This window comes from Agelaius tricolor, unplaced genomic scaffold (genome assembly GCF_023055355.1).
Source record: "Agelaius tricolor isolate 1412-34295 unplaced genomic scaffold, bAgeTri1.0.p SCAF_2, whole genome shotgun sequence".
Lineage (NCBI taxonomy): Eukaryota > Metazoa > Chordata > Aves > Passeriformes > Icteridae > Agelaius > Agelaius tricolor.
In genome coordinates, this window is record NW_027269262.1 from 47,615,812 (window position 1) to 47,634,298 (window position 18,487).

General features: G+C 49.8%; 1 protein-coding gene across 3 annotated transcripts; it reads right to left on the bottom strand.

Moving 5' to 3' along the window:
- Positions 1-4,947: 4,947 nt before the first annotated feature.
- On the bottom strand, positions 4,948-12,886 carry ADCYAP1 (adenylate cyclase activating polypeptide 1). Of its 3 annotated transcripts, none has more exons than XM_071417936.1 (5): positions 12,737-12,886; positions 11,274-11,381; positions 9,255-9,389; positions 8,682-8,777; positions 4,948-7,736 (listed from the first exon to the last, which is right to left on the bottom strand). In XM_071417936.1, the coding sequence occupies exons 2-5, from the start codon at positions 11,372-11,374 to the stop codon at positions 7,550-7,552; spliced, it is 519 nt and encodes a 172-aa protein (XP_071274037.1). In that variant the 5' UTR covers positions 11,375-11,381; positions 12,737-12,886; the 3' UTR covers positions 4,948-7,549. The 3 variants fall into 3 exon arrangements, with proteins under 3 accessions (XP_071274037.1, XP_071274028.1, XP_071274019.1); XM_071417927.1 differs by lacking the exon at positions 12,737-12,886 and adding an exon at positions 11,760-12,614; XM_071417918.1 differs by lacking the exons at positions 11,274-11,381; positions 12,737-12,886 and adding an exon at positions 9,888-10,033.
- Positions 12,887-18,487: the final 5,601 nt, after the last annotated feature.

Consider the following 18,487-nt stretch of genomic DNA (forward strand, 5'->3'; position numbering starts at 1 on the left):
ACCGTCATCAGTCACAGCCAGCACAGCTTCACGAGGGAAAAGTCCTGCTTGTCAAATCTGATTTCCCTCTATGACAGGGTAACCCACCGAGATGATCTAGAAAAGCCAGTAGATGGACCTCAGCAAAGATTTTTATATTGTCTGACACAGAATCCTTCTGGATAAAATGTCCAGCACACAGTTGGATAACCATGTTACATGATGGGTGAGTAACTGGCTTACAGGTTGGGCAAAAAGGATTAGAGTGACTGGGGTGATATCAGACTGCCAACCTGTCACTAGTGGAGTTCTGCAGGGCTCCATCCTCGGCCCTTCAACATCTTCATAAATTACTTGGAAGCAGGACTGGAAGGAATACTAAGTTTGCCAGTGATACTGAATTAGGAGGAACTGACTCCATCGAAGGCAGGGAGGCCCTGCAGAGAGAGGTCAACAAATTAGAGACGTGGGCAGTCACCAGCCATGTGGAGTTCAACAAGGGAAAGTGATGGATATTCTGCACCTGGGATGGGCTACCCTGGTGGTGTGTATAGATGGTGAATGAGAGGTTGGGAAGCAGTGCTGCAGAAAGGGACCTGGGGGTCCTGGTCAATGGCAAATTGAATCTGAGTCAGCAGTGCCCTGGCAGCCAGGAAGGCCAAGCGTGTCCTGGGGGCATCAGGGACAGCATCACCAACCAGGCAAGGGAGGGAATTGTCCTGCTCTGCTCTGCACTGGGGCAGCCTCACCTTGCGTGCTGAGGGCAATTTCAGGCACTACAAGATAGAAATAACATTACACTTTTAGAGAGTGTCCAAAGGAGGGCCACAAGGATGGTGATGGATTTGGAGGAAAAGCCATGCAGGGAGTAGCTTAGGTCACTTTGCTTGTCCAGCCTGGAGAGGAGGAGACTGAGGGGAGACCTCATTGCAGTCTTCAACATCCTCATGATGGGAAGCAGAGGGGCAGATACTGATCTCTTCACTCTGGTGACCAGTTTCAGGACACAAGGAAATGTCATGAAGCTGAGTCAAGAGAGATTTAGGTTGGATATCAAGAAAAGGTTCTTTACCTAACGTGGTCAGGCACTGGAACAAGTTTGGCAGGGGAGTGGTCACAGCACCAACCCTGACAGAGTTCAAGAAGTGTATGGAAAATGCTCTCAGGGACATGGTGTGATTTTTGAAGTGTCCTGCACAAGGCCAGGAGTTGGACTCAATGATTCTGATGGGTCCCTTCCAACACAGTTGGACCTATGGGGGACAAGGGACCTACGATTCTATGACTCTATGATACTCTATGATATCCTGATACTGAAACACTGGACAACCATAGAAGAGCCAGAAGTTACTCTCATTTTTCTGTCCCACTCCTCTAATTATACTACCATGAACCTCCATGAAGTTCTTTTTGAAGGAATGTCCGAAACTCTTCTCAGAGCCTGAAGAGAAAGAGGTCTTTTTGCTGTGGTCCTCACAAAGGAATTATGCTGTTTCAGAGAATCATACCTCTATGTCTTGTAGATATTTCATTATTGAAGTTGCACAACAAACACTATTGCATAAATGGTAAACATAAGTAGCAGTGCTTGTAAACTGTCCTATTTCTGGTGCTCAAATATCCTTGCTCAAAACTAAATTCCATTTTTACATTTGGATGAATCTTATCAGTAGCCAATTAACTAATTACTTCAAAAGATGAATTAGGTTTTACACTTATTCTACCTCAGCAGTTCAACCACATTACCATTAATACATCATGGACTACTTTTCTTGTCTGTGTATTCCAGGTGAGTAACTGAGCCATGGTTCTATCAAAAAGTACTTTCAGGTGTCCCACATAGGTTTACAGTGGATGGGACCTCAGCTATGCCAGTATGGGACTGCCTCTAGGAACCCAAGTGCAAAAGGAGATCTGGCCAGCAACCTGCTATGAGTCACTCTGACTTGCTCTGTCACAGGATTTGCACTTACAAGTGGGTCAAATCCCTATCTGGAATAGTTAGACAGATCTGCACTGCAGCAGGATTGAGCCCTTGTATCACAATGCATGAATACACAAGCAGCATTGCTAGAAAGGGTCTGCTTTCCAAAGGTGGCAGAAAGGGGTGCCAGGTGACAGCTGAGATGGCACATTATCGTCTTGGTGCAGGAAAAAAATGAATGTTTTGAGAAGTAATAGCTCAGTAAGGTAAAATAACTGGGGAAAAATGCTTTAACACAACATAAAACAATAGTACAAATTAGGAATCAAGAACCATGGCGTCTCTTCCAGGCCATGGCTTCTGTGCATGTGAAGTAATCATCTGGAAAAGAAGCTAGCTGTGGGAGAGGATTATGAACAGGTCATGATCTCACAGCATGACAAAATGGCCAAGAGAGCAAAAGCAACCCTTGTTAGCAATGAGCAGTGCCTGCAGAAGGAGGGGTTAAAGAAGTTGCTACTTTTTGTCCCATCCTCAAGGTGATCATTGCTAGGTATTGTAACCATTTCAAGTCTCAACACTTTGGCAAGGATGTTAATAAATACAAATGGTTCAGAGATAGTGCCACCTGAGGAAAATCTCCCTCATGGTGATCACTTAAAGATCAAGCTCACTACCTCAAAGAAAGGGCACAGAGAAGAGCAAAACACTGCCTAAGACTACCTGTGTGGAGAGGGAAATCCACAGGCATTAGAGATTCTTCAGCAGGCTACAAATCTCTTGGACTCAAAAATGAGACAAAGAACAGAGTGCTAAACTGCCACATTTGGAACAACTTCTCCAGTAAATTTGCCATCCCTGCTAGCCTTGAAATCAATACTGCTGTCATACAGAATAGCTCATTCAGAAATGAAATGCTGAATGAAATCCTATGCCCTGTATTATCTAAAACAGAGTAGATGATCATAAGAGTCCACTTGGGTCTTAAAAATCCATGAGTGTAGTTCAGAGGACATGTAGTTCTAGAGGCTAAGTGTGAGGCCTTTACATTTTCCAGGTTGAGCTTTCCCTGAAGGTTTTTCCTGAAGACTGAATTATTTATCCTATAACTGAAAACTAAGCTGCAAAGGTATGAAGTAGCAAGCCCCCAAAAGATAAAATTTCTTCCTGTTTTCCTATTTTCCCTAATTCTAGGTGAGAACATGTACAGACAATAGACAAACTTTATGTTTTGAAGAAGACTGAAAGGTTCTGTAGGCACATGGAGAGATCAGCACCCTCACAAGCAAATCTTGTGAAATGCAGATACTGTCTGCATCTGAGTTCACAACACAGCTCTAAAAAAATTGGCTTTTCTGGTTTTGATGACCTATGTAGCTCTGTGACAGATGTGGTGTTGTACCATTTCTGAGGGATGGAATCTACAGCAGCCTTCTTTACTACCTAACTGGATTTTATCACTTTGACTAAATACCAGTCAAAGTTTTTACAATATGAGGCTCCAAAACCATGTCTTGCCTGGCCATTCTTGTTTCCTCAGCCAGTTTTATCCATTTCTGCTCCTATCTCTATAGCAGTATACAGAACACCAGTAATCCCCACAAAACCCATACTATAAGACTCAGTACCATACATTTTCCAAGGCTAACATTTAAGATGGCACTTTCATTCACTGGGAACTGAGCTGAGATTTCCATGACATTGTATTTGATTTGGTAAAGAGGAACTTCAGTGAAGTGAGGCTAGGACTATGTTTATGTGATTTACAGCAGAATTTCCATCTTTTGCCCATCTTCAACAAATACCAGCACTTGATGAAGACCTTACTTTTCAGGTGGACCGATCCTAAGTTTCATCCTTTGGGTACCAATATGAAGAAGGTATCCAGCTTGGTTGTCTTAATGACATTTTCAGTTTTGATGGGCAGGAAATGTAGTGTAGTTATATGTGTGATCCCTAAATGAGGTTAAGAGCAGGTGTTTGCTGCATGCTGGTTTTGGGAAACAGTGGCTGGATTTTGTTATTCTCTAAGCCTGGGGAACCACTCACATCTCCCCCTCCCCTCGACAGGTATGTTCTGGGGGGCATAGGGGGTTGGCATTCTTCTCTGACCTGGTCTGCATTTAATCAATGCTTTTATCTCACTTTGCAGTAACTCCTGACATGTACCACTGGCATCATCAGCTAAGTTCTCTCAGTGTTTTCCAGTTTGTCAGTAAAATACTGTTTAGCAGGTGAATTCATGGCAAAGAGGATATGACCAGCCTGTCTCAAATCCTCGACTTGAAAAATAAATTGCTAAGAAATTGTCATTTAAATTCCTGTGCTTTGTTTTTGAATTGTACAGTCTTAGAAAGAAATAGAGTTTGGTTTAAACCAAATTGCTCTTACTTTTCAACATATTTGAGTGAAGTCCCGGAGATACAATAAAAATAATTAACAGAAGCAGCTCTTGCTAAGCTAAAGTGAAGGTTTGGGTTCTGACCTCCACTTTGTGCCAACAAACTACCCTGTGCTTTTTCACTGTAGCCACGTACTACCCTGAAAAACTCAAGGAATTCTTTGTCGTGTTGCAGTGTAATTTTTTTAGGACACCTAGTACATCTTTAATCCGAAGAAAGATGCTGCCGTTGCCCAAGCCGGGTGGCACTTGGAAGCACATTATCGCATACAGAATGTTCATTAAAAGCGGATTAGGAGAAGATCTCATCAAACATACCAATTCCGCTTGAAATAAACGGCTTCTAAGCACAGGAATTGTTAGAGGAATGGACCATAGGCACCGACTAGTTTGGTTTGCACATTTTAGAGAGCATTTTGAGCTGATGTGTGTGGGACTAGGCTCTTTACTCCAGCAGTTCTGTTTAGTGTACTCGAACAGAGTAGAGGTGATAAAATGTGGAAACTTAATGAGAAAGATATCCCAGGCATGAAACATTGTGGAAGAATTCTGCTTAATAATGAACTAATTAAAAAACAAATTAAATGAAATGCAGCTTTCACTGTTAGGTTCTAGATTTCTCTCCCCCAAACATTAGACGAAATTGCATTGTTTACAAAAATTTATTAATACAAACTTTACACACTTTATATAACAGTTATCAAAGTCCTAGTTATAGATATCATGTGTGTAATAATACTTTGTTTAAGTTTTTTTTATATTCATTTGCACACAAAATAAGTTCTCCAAGACTAACATCTACCTACTATGACTGTATCTCGAATCTGCTCAAATTTTGGTAAGGCTGTTGGCGTTTCTGGAAAAAAAAAAAAGAAATCGTACAAAGGATAATAATCTAAGTGATCACTTCATAATGCTTGCGACTAGCCACTGAACTCTAACTGATAAGGTCATAAACAAAACGTCAAGAGAGCCCTATGTCATTATACCACAGCCGACACAAACACAGCGCACTCTGCCCATAGCCAAAGAACAGAAGGACAACTAAAACGCAAGCCGATGTGTTGCAGCATCGTAGGGCCACTAAATGCCATCCGTGAACTCGTGGCGATTTACAAGGTGAAAAGAAGGCACGAAAGCTGCACACTGCGCCCCGCGTCCCCGCGCCCCGGGAGCGCGCCCTGGCGGGCCGGGAGCGCGGCCGGAGCCCGCGGGGCAGCGCGGGCGGGCGGTGCCGGCAGCGAGCGCGGCCCGGACGGGGCGGGCGGTGCCGGCAGCGCCTGCCCGCCCCCACGGGCTCTGCCCGGCCCGCTCCGCTCCTCCTGGCCGGGGAAGGAAGGTTGTACCCGCGAGGGTTTGCTGGGGGGTTGGGGGGTTGCTTTCCGGCGTCTTGGATGCAGGGCTCGTTTTGTCTTTGGAAAGACTCCTGTAAGGTTTGTGTGGTGAGCTGGAAGGAAGCGGGTACCTACGTGTCCTCCTTCGCTCCCGGCCCGGGCGGGGGACGAGACCAGCCCCCGGGCAGACGGTAAGATAGGAGTCCGTACATAGAGAGATGAGGTGAAAATGGTTTATCTCGTTAGAAACCGGACCACAGGTGAACACTACACATTCTTTTATGACAAAAGTTTGTTTTATGAAATAAATTTTACTAAGCAATAAGCCAGAATGTAGAAAAATACATTTTACCTCCAAACTCAATAAACAAGGAACAAAACTTTCGTAGTAGTGCATAATTATTTAGTGGTAGCTACAACAGGGGTTCCTAAACTTGTACAATAAGAGCTTGCATAAAACAGAACAAAGGAGTGAGAGAGCGTTCACAATCTTTTTTTTTTTTTTCCCAAAAAGAACATAACCCAAAAAGGTGACTCAGGTGGGTTAAACAGAGCTCGGAAAAGTTCGAAGAGAGGATGAGAGGCGGGAGGTCCTACAAGAAAAAGCAATCAAAGAAAAGAGCAACTCCGACCGAAAAATGCAAAGGCGAGAACCCTGCTCATTATTACACATGATGAGAAGCATGGACAGCACTGGAGAGTAACACACTGTACTTTGCATCCAGGTCCAGTACCGAGCTGCCCGGGGCAGTTGGGTAGCGGATCGGAGGTGGGATCGCCTCGTCTTACCTCGACCCTTGCGGCACCGGCTCCGGTACAGGCTCCGGCCCCGGGGCGCCCGGGGGTCGCCCCCGCTCACTTCCCCACTCTTTCCAAACGGGTCCTGTCTCTGCTTTGGCTTTGTTCTGCAACTCTGCCCAGACAGCCAGAAGAGCAGTGCACGGGGCTTAGTACTTACTGCCCTTGCTGCTGGTTCGGGATTTGGGGGTTGGGGTTTTGAGTTTGGCTATTTTTGGTTTTGTTTTGAATTTTTTTTTGTTATTATTATTTTAGTTTTGGGTTTTTTAACTATTTCTCCCTCCAATAGGCAACAGAGATGCACAATTTGGATCGAGCTGTTGTTTTCACAAGATAATTATCCTCTAAGCTCATTGTTTGAGGATTCACTAATAGAGATATAACTGGAATCAAAGAAAGCAGGAGAGAAAAAAATAATAATCGAAATCTAGAAGAAAGGGGACGCTGCCCCTTCAGAGAGGCTAGTGGCAAAGGAGCCTGCCTTGAGACTCACCAGGGGAAGAATCTGCTTCACCAATTCTCCCAAATCAATTTCCTCATAATTCCCCTGGGAGCAGGTCATCCTCCTCTATATACAGTAGCAAATGGTGAAAATTAATGTCTTCGACCCTGTCTCGGATAAAAATACTATCCTTTTAATTTCTGTTACAAAAATAGGAGTAATATTCAAAACAATGATTGTCTCTTTTTTTCTATTTATTTTATATAAAAACATAAACAGCTCAGGCGAATTCTTGTTCTTGTGCAGGCTTTTCATGAAGAATTGTTCTTTACTATTCTTAGTAGTATTTATATATATATATTTATATATTATATATAACTTAATGATTGGTCCACAAAGTAGATCTGTGCGTTTCTCTAGTGCTTTTTGTACAAAAGAAAAACAATATTATTATCAAAATATTCATTTAATGGCTTTACTTCATACATAAATACATGTTTAGATAACACAGGAGCGGTGATTGTTCAGTCAGTTTGGAAATGACTTTTGTTTTTGTTTAGATTTTGTTGTTGTTGTTGTTGGGTTTATCTCTCTCTCTCTCTCTCTCTCTCTCTCTCTCTCTCTCTCTCTTAGGACTTTGTATACACAGGAGTGGCTGGTTACTCACATCGCTACAAATACGCTACTCGGCGTCCTTTGTTTTTAACTCTTTGTTTATACCTTTTCCCCAGGACGGCTGCTAAGTACTTCTTGACAGCCATTTGTTTCCGGTAGCGGCTGTAGCTGTCCGTGAAGATGCCGTCTATGTGCCGCTTGGTCAGCGGTTCCGCGTCGTCCCCCAGGCCGCCGCTGGCACCGCTGCAAGCACCGAGAAGCACAGCTGCATCAGGCGGGGCCGCTCCGCCCCCCTCCGCGCCCCTCCGCACCGCCCCCTGCCCCGCGCAGCCCCGCGCCGGCCGCTGGCCCCGGCGCAACACGTTGCGCGCAAGATGCGCGGGGAGACAAAGGCCGCGCCGAAACCCGCTCCCGACGCCGTGCGCGCAAGTGGCGGCGGTGGCGGCGGGAGAGACAATATCTCCCCGCCATGAATTATTCATTGCGGCCGCCAAAGCTGCTCGCTCTCCCTGGGGCTTCATTAACGTGTTACCTTCTGCCGAGGGGCAGCGGGTGGCACCGGGCTCGCCCGTGCCCCGCCGGCGGCGGAGAGCCCCAGGGAGCCCCGCCCGGCAGCTGGGGGCGCGCAGGGCTTCAACCGAGCCTCGGCTGCTGCAGCTGAGCCCTCGATCATCGCTGTCGATAATAAGCTGCTCCCCCCAGCAAACCGTAAGGGCTGCCCAATTTACTAATTTTAAATCGGCTGACTATAAAAATTTATAGAAACATATAGGTAGATAGACTGATAGGGATAGACATAGATATAGATGTAGATATAGATATAGATACAGATATAGATATAGATGTAGATATAGATATAGATATAGATATAGATATAGATATATAGATAGATAGACATGCATGTGTGTATATATCTATATCTAAACATATATATACACACATATACATCCGTATGCCCGAGCGTAGTAACCCAAACAAGCCTCCGCGAACACCCGCGCTGACAGCCAGGCTCACGCTGCGCCGGGAGCGGCCAGGGGCAGCCGGTGCTCGGGGAGCCGGACTCCACCAGCCTCATCGCGGGCGCAGCGCGATCCCGACCCCGGCCGGGGCAGCTTTGTTCCCCCCCAGCCGCGGCCCTTCCAGCAGCACCAACGCCCATCGCGGAAAAGAACAAGCAGAGAGCCTTACCCGACCCGCTTGGCCATCAGTGAGTGCAGATATTTCCTGGCGGATAACTGGCCCAGGAGTTTCCTGTAGGCTTTGTTGAAGATCCCATCGGCGTGCCTGGGCAGAGGGAAGAGCCCGCGGGTGAGCGGCGAGGCCCGGGAGCGGGCTGCGGCGGGTTGCGGGAGCCCGGGCGGGAGCAGTGACCATCCCTCTCCGCCAGCGAGCGGAGGGCGGCATCTCCCCGCGTCCCCCGGGACCCCTCGTCCCCACCCAGATCCCTCCCCGCCGCGCTCGCTCGGTTCCGCGCCGGCCGGGCATTCCTGCTCCGTTTGCGGGAGCAGCGCTAGCCCTCCGCGGCGCGGGCGGCTCCCCCGCTCCCTCCCCCGCGCTCCTGGAGGTAAGGCGGCTTTTCCACTTCTTCTGAGCTTTACACTGGGCAGTATTGTCGTTCGTTTGGGTTCGGGATTTTTATTTTGATGTTGTTGCTGTTTTCTTGTTAGGTATCATTACTATTTTTTCCCCCAATCGGTTCTGCCAGACCCGTTTTTCTCCCTACTCCAAATTCACGCCTGACACCCCGCGAGTTGCAGTCACCTCTTTTCCGGTGGGTAATACAAGGTGTACATCTCGCCGATCACGGAGGACGGATTCGCTATACCGAGGGGCTCTTGGTCGTAGGCGAAGTCCTGCAGGGTGTTCCCGTCCTCGTCGTAGACTTCATCCTCCAGCCTGGCAACGAGAGCAGCAAGGAAAAGGAGTCAGCCGGGCTCCGCGGGGCGCTCCGCTCGGCTCCCCGCTGCCGGCTTCCGGCTGCCTCGGTGGCCACCCCTCGGCGGAGCCGACCCGGGAGCCCCGTCCGACTGCCCCATCCCCTCCCTGCACCCGCCCGCTCCCCATCCCCGCCCTCTCCTCTGCGGGGCAGGACCGCGGAGGAGGGAACACACCCGCCGTCAGACGCGCTCCAAGAAAGCCCCCAAGCATCCCCCCCTCCCCCCGCCCTCCGCGGCCCACGCCCGGCCCGGGATGCATCCCCTCTCCGCCACCGCCGTGGCTGCTGCTTCCCCAGCGGAGCGCACGCCCAGGCGCGCAGGCTGCCGCGCACACACGCGTTTGTGTGCCAGGGGCTGGGCTGGAGCCGAGCAGCCTCCGCGGCCGAGACGGGGCGGTGAGCGGCAGCCCCACCGGTGGGGACCGCGCCCCGCTCCTCCCCGCAGCGCCCGCCGGGACCGGGGGGGCTTCGCCTGCTGTTTTTCGTTGAATGGTGCCTCTGCCCTTTGAGATCTCGCCAGTTTTGTGCGTGTCCCAGCCCCCCCAGCCCCCGCTCTCTGCCTCCCTCTCTGCAGTACGATGTAGGTCATTGCACGTTACAGGCAGCTATTTTTGTCTGTGAGCTTTAGCGGAGGTATTAATAATAGATGCCGCTAAAGTGTTTCACTCCTGCTAATTCAGGCGCTTGAATGAAGAAAGCCGGCTTGCTGCCGGCTAATGGCCCCTCAGGCCACCGAGCCCGCTGCCCCCTAGCCGCACTGCCCAGGAAGATGACGGGGGCTGCTCCGACGAGCTCCCAGTTACTGCAAGGACAGCTCGGAGCCCCAAAAAGGACACCCACCTCGGACAACCTTGCGCTCCCGGCATCCCCCCCATCCCCCTTCATTTCCGCACACCGCACGGCAGTGACCCCCGCAGGGCACCCCGGAACAGAGCCAAGCGCCGGTGGAGCAGGACGACAGCACCGAGCCCAAAACTCCCCCAAGCCAAGCAGCACCGGTCGCCCGAGCTGGCGACAAGCAGGGTGAGAACAGGCTGCCAGCGGCCGTCCCGGAATAGGCGCCCTGAGCCCCCAGCCGCAGACCAGCGCAGGAAACTCCCTTGTGCTGGTGCCTCTGGGTGTCCTCCACTCCTGCCCCAAACACAGAGGAATTCAAACGCCCAGAGGAATTCAAAGCTCCCAGCTGGAAAGGGACAGCACAGGCATCAGCCTGCGCTGGAGCCCAGCAAGACAACTCCGAGCATAGAAAACCAAACAACCTTGTGCCAGCCCCTTTCCCTCTTAGGAAAGGGAAATACACAGCCAGGTAAACAGGGGAAGACACAGAATCCCCACCAGCTCCAATCCCGCTACACGAACCGTGACAGCTCCCGCACGCTTGCAGACACCGGCGCACCCGACCCCGCGCCCCGCTCCCCCTGAGCCGGACAGGCGACGCTCACCCCGGGCGAGCTGCGGGCAACCAGAGGCTGCCAAAGGCCCCGCAGGACAGGGGGCAGACGGGAGAGGAGCTTTTGGGCCCCGTCGACACGCAGCCGGGACCTCGGCCCGCTCCCGCCGACACGCAGAAGAGCAGGTGCCCCCGCTCTCGGGGACGCCAGCGGGGACAAGAGGCCGTGGGTTACAGTGCCGGGGTCCCGAGGAGCGGACCTGGGGGATGCCAGTGCTGCAGCCGGTGGAGGGGGTGGGCGCACAGCCCAAGTGGAGGGGATGTCCTTTGGTAACTCTACTCTATATCCCCTCTCATTTTCCTCCCCGGTAAGATTCCGCTGCCCTTAGCTAAGCTGGGGCTGAGGGGGGCTGAAATGATCCCGACGGAGCTCCCGGACAGCTGACGGACCTACCTGAGCGCCGGGTACTGAAGTCCGGCCGCAGGTGAGCAGTAGACGCTGCAGTGCATTATTATGCCATAGACCAGAAGTGCTAAGATCGCTTTGCTACACATTGCCACTCTGTGCGGGAGGGAAAAGAAACTGCTGTGAAAAAAAAAAAAAAAAAAAGAAAAAAAGAAAAAAAGAAAAAACCCGAAAACAAACAAACAAACAAAAAAAAAAAACCAAAAAACCCTACCACTAACAAAAACCCAAAGAAACCACCCCACGGCTAACCAACACCCTGGCCTCGCCTGCCGGAAAATGAGGCAGAGCGGCCCCGGGGGACAAGAAGCGCCCTGGGCAGCCGGGTGCCGGCGCGGAGCGGCACGGAGAGGAGCGGAGCGGTGCCCGGCGCAGAGAGCTGCGGCCGCCGCCCGCCCCGTCGGTGCCCGCCCGCCCGCCCGCCCGCCCCGGGACCGCTGCGGGAAGGCCCGGCGAGCCACCTCGTGTCCTTACCATTAAACTCTAGACACCCGGCACTGAGAGCGTTTGGCTGCGAAACTACAACGGCAGGTCTTGGGGGGGAAAAAAAAATAAAGACCCAAAATGGGGAGGGAGAGAGAAATCGAGCTCTCTCCCAAGTTGCGTCCAAAAGGAGTTAAAACCCTCGTGACATCGCCTCTCCTATGGGCGAAGGACCGGCGGGATTCAGAAGATGCAGAAGCGGCAGCAGTTAGTTGTTTGCTGGTTTTAGGGCTATCCACTCCAAAAAGAAAAAGAGAGACAGGAAGGGGGAAAAAAAAGATAAAGGAAAAAAGTTTGCGGGCAGCAGCACAGATCTGGAGTGGAGTCTACAAGGGAATTGAGAAAGAGGGATGGAGCGAGATGTCGCCGGAGAACGGAGCGCTGGGGGAGAGGGAAGAGAGCGAGCGAGTCCGGGAGGGAGCGGAGGCGGGAGCCGCGGGCTGGCTGCGTGCGATGTTGTCTTCCCCAGATCTCTCCCCTCACTGAGCGCCTTCAGCCTTCTCTTCTTCTCCTGCTCGGTGGCTCCAAACTTGACCAGCCTTCCGCAGCCTTCCGTCTGATACGCAATTAGCAAGAAAATCTTTGCAAACACCCCGCTTCGGCAAGAGCCCTCTTCGTAAACATTTGCCTGCTTGTTACCTTAGAGGACGGGCAATATTGTTTGTTGCCCCCGTAGTGGTGTCCGGATTTTTATTCATGAATCAAATGCCTTTTTTTTTTTTTCTCAGTCACGTAATAATCGGGTATCAGAAAAGACGTCACCACCCCAATTCCTCAAGGAACACAGTTCTGTGTCGTCCTCAAAGATGAGCTTATCAGGAGTCATAAAGCTTCTCATAAACACCAACTCACACTTCCTCCCCCCCCCCCCAAAAAAAATAGAAAAAGAAAACCTAACAATCAAACAAACACGCAGAAAAGCCCCACCGCACAAACCTAAAAGGATGTTCGCCACAATAAAGTTTTACCTGACGTGGGAAGGGAAGCGGAGGAGAGCAGCGAGGGGTGGGGTGGGGGTCCCCCGGCGTGTTGGGCGCCCCCACGGCTTTCTCCGGGTCTTTCCGCGGGGCCAGCTCACCCCACACGCAGCCCGGGGCCGCCGCTGGGCGCAGGCCCCCGCGGAGCCGCCCGGGCTGAGCGCGCAGGCGGAGCAGCCCCGGCTCGGAAACCCCCACTTCCGCGGAGATTTAAGAATTTAAGTGCCTAATTTTTTTTCCAGGCGCCCCATTTATTTTTTCCTTTTTTTCTTTTCTCTTTTTCCTTTGTCTTTTGTTTTTTGTTTGGGTTTTTTTTGTGGGTTTTTTTTTAAGGATTATTAATATTGTTCCCATTACACAAGGCATCCCTCCCCGGGAAACCAGCAGCGGGGTGACCGCTCTGCGTGCATTGAAGCCGCGGGGCGTAAAGGACAAGCCCCACGGCCCCGCCGCAGGGAGGGTCCCACGCTCGGCCGGCGCTGCCGGGGGAGGAGGGGGGCGGCTTTTCCCCTCACTCCCGTGGCCCGACCCTTTCGTCTCTCCGCCTTGTGCAGAGACAGATGTGCGGCTCGCAGCACTTGGCAGAGAGGGAGGGAAGAGCATCGCCATGAGGGAAAGAAAAAAAAAAAAAAAAAAAAAAAAAGAGTTGATTTGCCGGAGGGACTGGGAAGGAAATCCCTTCTCTGGGGACTTCCCCGCCACCGGAATAATTTTCCCCCGAAGTGATGCGCCGGGCGCGGGCCACCGGCGGGCTCCCAGCCGCTGCAATTGCTGCTTGTCTCCGCACTCCCCTCCATCTGCGACCGAAAATGTGCCCTTCATTTCCGAGAATTACCCAAAGAAATACAGGCTTCAGGAGCCATTACTAGACATTTTAATTATTGGGATCATAACCAGAGCGTTCAGGAAGCAGCAATAATATAGTTCTCCTGTTTCCTATTTGAATGGGTTTGGTGTAACATGCTTGGATAGGTTATTTGAGCCCAAATCGATTTCTCAAAAACAACAACAACAAAGAACACACCATACAATTACATTCCTATTACGGTCATTTAAGGTTTCAATATTTTCCGGAGATAAAGGAAATTTGACGTGAATGAATGATTCCCGTAGAAATGCCCAACGACGCGATCCCGGGCGGGGATGCGGGACTAGGGACGGAGCGGGACGCTGTCGCCGCTGTCATTCTGTGCCGGGCCTTTCGGGCCGCGAAGGACCGCTGGCAGGAGAGGGAACGGGGCAGGGCAGGGCGCCCGGCCGGGCTGCCGGGGAAGCGGTCACCCCGCCGCTCCCGCTGGGGAAAGGGTCACCGCTCCCGGTAGGAAAAGGGGCATCCCGCCGCTCCCGCTGGAGCAGAGAGCGAGAGGTGACCCGCCGGAGCAGGGGCACCCCACCGCTCCCGCTAGGAAAAGGGTCGCCCCGCGGCTCCCGCAGGTCCCGCACCGCGCCGGGGCTTCCCCGCCGCGCCCGCGGCGCGCACGGTCCGTGAGCGGAGGGCGCCACCGCGCGGGCAGCTGCGCGCCTGCGGCCGACGCCGCCGAGCCGCCGTCGGGCGCGCCGGGGCTGCCCCGTGCCCCGGCCGGGCTGGGCTGGGGAGAACGCCCCGCGCCCGGCCGTGAGAGCAGCCAGCAGGAAAGGCGGCCCGCTGCTCATCTGCACCGGGCCTTGGGGCTGGTGGGGTTTGTGGCGGGGTGGTTTTGGTTTCTTTTGTCACGGCTCGGCGGTAGCACGGGTAAACACGGGCTTTTCTAGAAACCTGTGTGGCCAGGACTGTGTGAATCACGTCAGGATGAAGGCTTGAACGCACACTCCGCCTAAACGACAGGAAAAAACATTCCTTCTCTCCAAAGAGACGAGACACACACAGGTAATACATTTTAAAGCTGTGGCTGTTTTCACTTTAGAAAAGCTACTTTCAGCTACTCTTGATAGATACAGCCGCATTTCCTGTCCTCCATCCCCACTCCCCTAGATCCTTACAGAAAGTATGAGGATGCCTGGAATAGCAGGCATTAGCAGCACAGAGGTAGAGATACCCATAAAACAAACCTGAAGCTACAGACCCCACACAGAGACCCTATGCCACCCTGGCGCCGTGCATGCAGCAGCAATGTCAGGATGGTTTGCAAAAAATGCATCTCCTAAGTTGTCACTTATGGTGAGTAACTCACACACAGTTTGTACCAATAAAAGTTTCATAGCAGCTCAGTCTACGTCACAGGGGTGTGTGTGCAAAGTGAATGTGATTATGACATGACTGCGGTTTAGGCTGAGGAAGTAAAGGTTCTAATCTGGTCTCTGCGTACAAGTAAATTTCTCAATAACTGTCATTTCAAGGCTGAGAGGGATTTAAGGTATATAATTCTTGCCTCTAGGGCAAATTCCTAAGGCAGCATCTAAAGAAAAGCAGGGGGTTTTTTATTGGCAGAATTTCTTTCATCTTCCCTGTACTAGCTTAAATTAGACCTTTTAATTTATCTAAGTATTCTATTTTAAATACCTATTTTATTTAACTAGAGCATTATAAATCTATAGAAGTTTCTAGGGGAGCTTACATTCTGTAAGCCTTGTCAAGCCCAACTGCAGCTGACTGCAACTGACTGCTGGAAACCTTGCTGCTATCATTCTAATTCAAAGGAATATATTTCATCATGTACCATAATGGGCATCTTTTCGACTCCTCAGCAACCCCCTTTTTATATTTATACATATTTTATAAAATATACTATGGGTAATTTATCAAATTGTCAGGAAACTCTATTGGTCCATAAAGCCAGATATCTCATACACAGTGGTTGGATGTCCAGCCGCTATATTCATGTTTTTTCAGTATATCCCAACTTAGCTGCATATTTTTAAAAGAACCTGGAAGAATTTATGTACACGGAATACATAATTTTATCATGAAAGGACACATGTACTTCTGCCAATATAGAAAAGGATGCTTCTCAAAAGCAAGCAATCCTGCCCAACCAGCTGTCTCTCTCTCTCTGACGCACACACATATTATGGGTTTATCATCCATCTTGTACCTATCTCTGCCAGGCCTCCTTTCTTACAGGAGTGGCTTGGGAAACCTATTGCTCACCAGTATGGCAATGAATACTTCTCTGCACCAGTTTCACAAATGTAATGCCAGCCTTCACTTTTTCTTGGCTTTCCCGAATCCTCTTCCTCCCCAAGGGCCAGCTCCTGGGAAGGATGAACTTGTCAGAGGGGAGATTAACCCATCCATTAAATCCTCCAGCTGTAGCTGTGGTCATCTGAAAAAGACTGATTAGAGATAGCCTGGCAGCAGAACAGAGGATATTATAGCTCAAGCACGGCTTGGAGGACACTTCGGCACTTCAAGGCATTGAACTTGCAGCAGAGGTGGGAAAGCCCTACTTTCCTCCTGTAGGCTAGATGTCAGTCCACTCAGGGACAGAAAGAGCTGAAGTATTTCATTCACAGAGTTGTTTTTCTTTTATTAAACCATTCCCTCTCATGCTTTCTTTAGGTAAAAGCAGCAAAATGCTCAGGCACACTGGAGAAAGCACAAACATCCATGTGCTTTCTCATGCCCAAAGGGGCAAAGCTGCAATTCAGACAAGCTTGGTCACCCAGGGATGTTCTGGGCAGAATGTACAAACTACAAAAAAAAATCTGAGAGAACAACAACCAGGGACAGTATTGGGACTACAAATCTCTCAAGAGATGATAGGAGCAAGCCTCACTTGGTGGCCAGGACCCTTGCCAACCTCTTTGCATGAGACCACCAAGCATTAGCAAAGTCTCTGTGATGGGAATCTTTAAGGTAATTCCTTGCTACCTTTTATAACCTTACTTCCAGGCAAACAGTCAAAAAAAAAAAGGCTGGGTTGTTTTTTTTTTCTCCTTCTCTGAAGTGAGGAGGCAGAACAGTACTTGCCAGGGCAGCAGTGTAGGAGCACCAGCAGTGCAGTCACTGTGCTCTTGCTGCTGCTTAGAACTCACGGCGAGACAAGGCCAGTGGGTTGCCTGTGTCTTGCATAATTGCCCACACAGAAGCTCAGTGTTCAGTCTTACCCCGTGGGTGTCCTCCTCCCCCTATCCAGTAAATGAAGGCAGATGACTACAACAATAAAAAAAGAGGCAGAGTCATTCCCATCCAAACACAAAGGCAGGAAAATCACTTTTTAAATAAATGAATGACCAAACAGTGGGCTCAGTTTCATGAGGAGGTACCACCACGCTATGCCTGTGCAGAAAATTTCCTTGGATGACCAATAGATTTATTTATAATCTTTCATCTTTCACCCAAATAAAGTCGTATGCTGCAAGAGAAGAAAAGAATTATGCTTGATGCTTTCTGACAGTGGTTCTTTGATCAATCATTTATGTATGAAAACTAGAAAAAAATTATGAAAGGCAAAAAGAACAACAAATAAAGGACTTATTTTAAGACTTAATATTCCAAAGGCCTATTCTGCTAAAGCCAACAACCTATAAAATGCCACTAAAGACCTCACTAGTCCACAGGGCAGAATAAAAGGCTTTAGCACTGGCAGCAGATCTATCCCCTCTCTCATTTCTATTTGGCCCACTGTTCAGGGGTAGGGTAAACCCTTAAGCAGATCGCACAAAGTTTCACAAGTGCTGCCAAGATACAATAATTTATACTGGACATATAACAGTCTCAATATTTTTTGTGTTCCAGGTTGCTTTAGATGCAGCTGTAGCCCAAGGTGAATGACAAGTTCTGATTTTGTTCCCAAATGTGACAGAATTTTGGGTACACCTTTAGAAACAGTGCGACTGCCATGTGCCTGTGTCCAGAACCAAAAATCCATCCATAGTTCTGAGGTATTGCTAATGGCATAGCTAAAGTTATTCATAGTTTACATTTACCAGAAATAGTTGGAACAAATTAATAATGAATTAGAACATTTCTTATCATCGCAGGGAGTGAGAGGGAATAAATAGAACCATCCATATTTTCTTATTACAAAACAGTGTGCAGCCTATTACCAAACACTAATTTAGTGTTGCTTGTGCTGGAAAACTGTTGAAGGGTCTCTGGCTCCTGACAGTGCAGCTTAATTCAGTCTGACGGGAGCAAGGCTGCACAGAAGCCGTGCGGGGCGGGCAGGTGAGGAGCATCCCAACAGGGGTGAATCCCAGGCTGCCAGAGCCGGGCGCCGCTCAATAATTCCAATTAACCACGCTAAAGATGATAGAGATGGGTCACACAGAGCCCAGTAAATATCAATCAGAACGCCTATTTTGATGAGAGAATGACAAAGCCTTTCTCATTAAGGAAAAAATATATTTGGTTGGGTGTAGAAGCCTGTCCTTGGTGGCTTGTGCACCCTGCAGTGCAGCTTCTGCCTTGTGGGGCTGCAGGCCATGCTGGCCACAGCCAAAATTGCCCTGAGCATGGGAGCCCTTCACATGGCTTAGCTCCCTGTCTTGTGTGTGGTGAGCTCTCAGAATCTCTGCTGGTCAGTGTGACTCTGAGATAGGTACAAGCTTCTTTTTCCCAGCCCGGCAGTCAAAGGAGTCAGGATTCTTCTGTTGTCATTCTCAAGGTTGTTTATTATTTCTTATCTATGGCATTCTTTTTCTCACCTGCTGAGGTCTGTCTGGCAGGTCAGGTTGAGGCACACCTCCTGCCCCCAGGGCGGTGTTACCTTTTTGTACTAAAAACTACATGTACAATATTTACAATAACTTTCCAATACCTATCACATATGTTAGACAGTGAGCTTCTACTCTAAACCA

Bases quoted from the DNA above. Each gene is read 5' to 3' on its own strand.
- ADCYAP1 (XM_071417918.1), bottom strand. From the start codon at position 10,018: ATGACCTACATCGTACTGCAGAGAGGGAGGCAGAGAGCGGGGGCTGGG. The intron at 9,390-9,887 runs GTCCCGGCGGGC...TCTCGTTGCCAG, and splicing joins CAGCAGGCGAAGCCCCCCCG to GCTGGAGGATGAAGTCTACG. The intron at 8,778-9,254 runs GTGACTGCAACT...CCCTCTGCCCAG, and splicing joins TATTACCCACCGGAAAAGAG to GCACGCCGATGGGATCTTCA.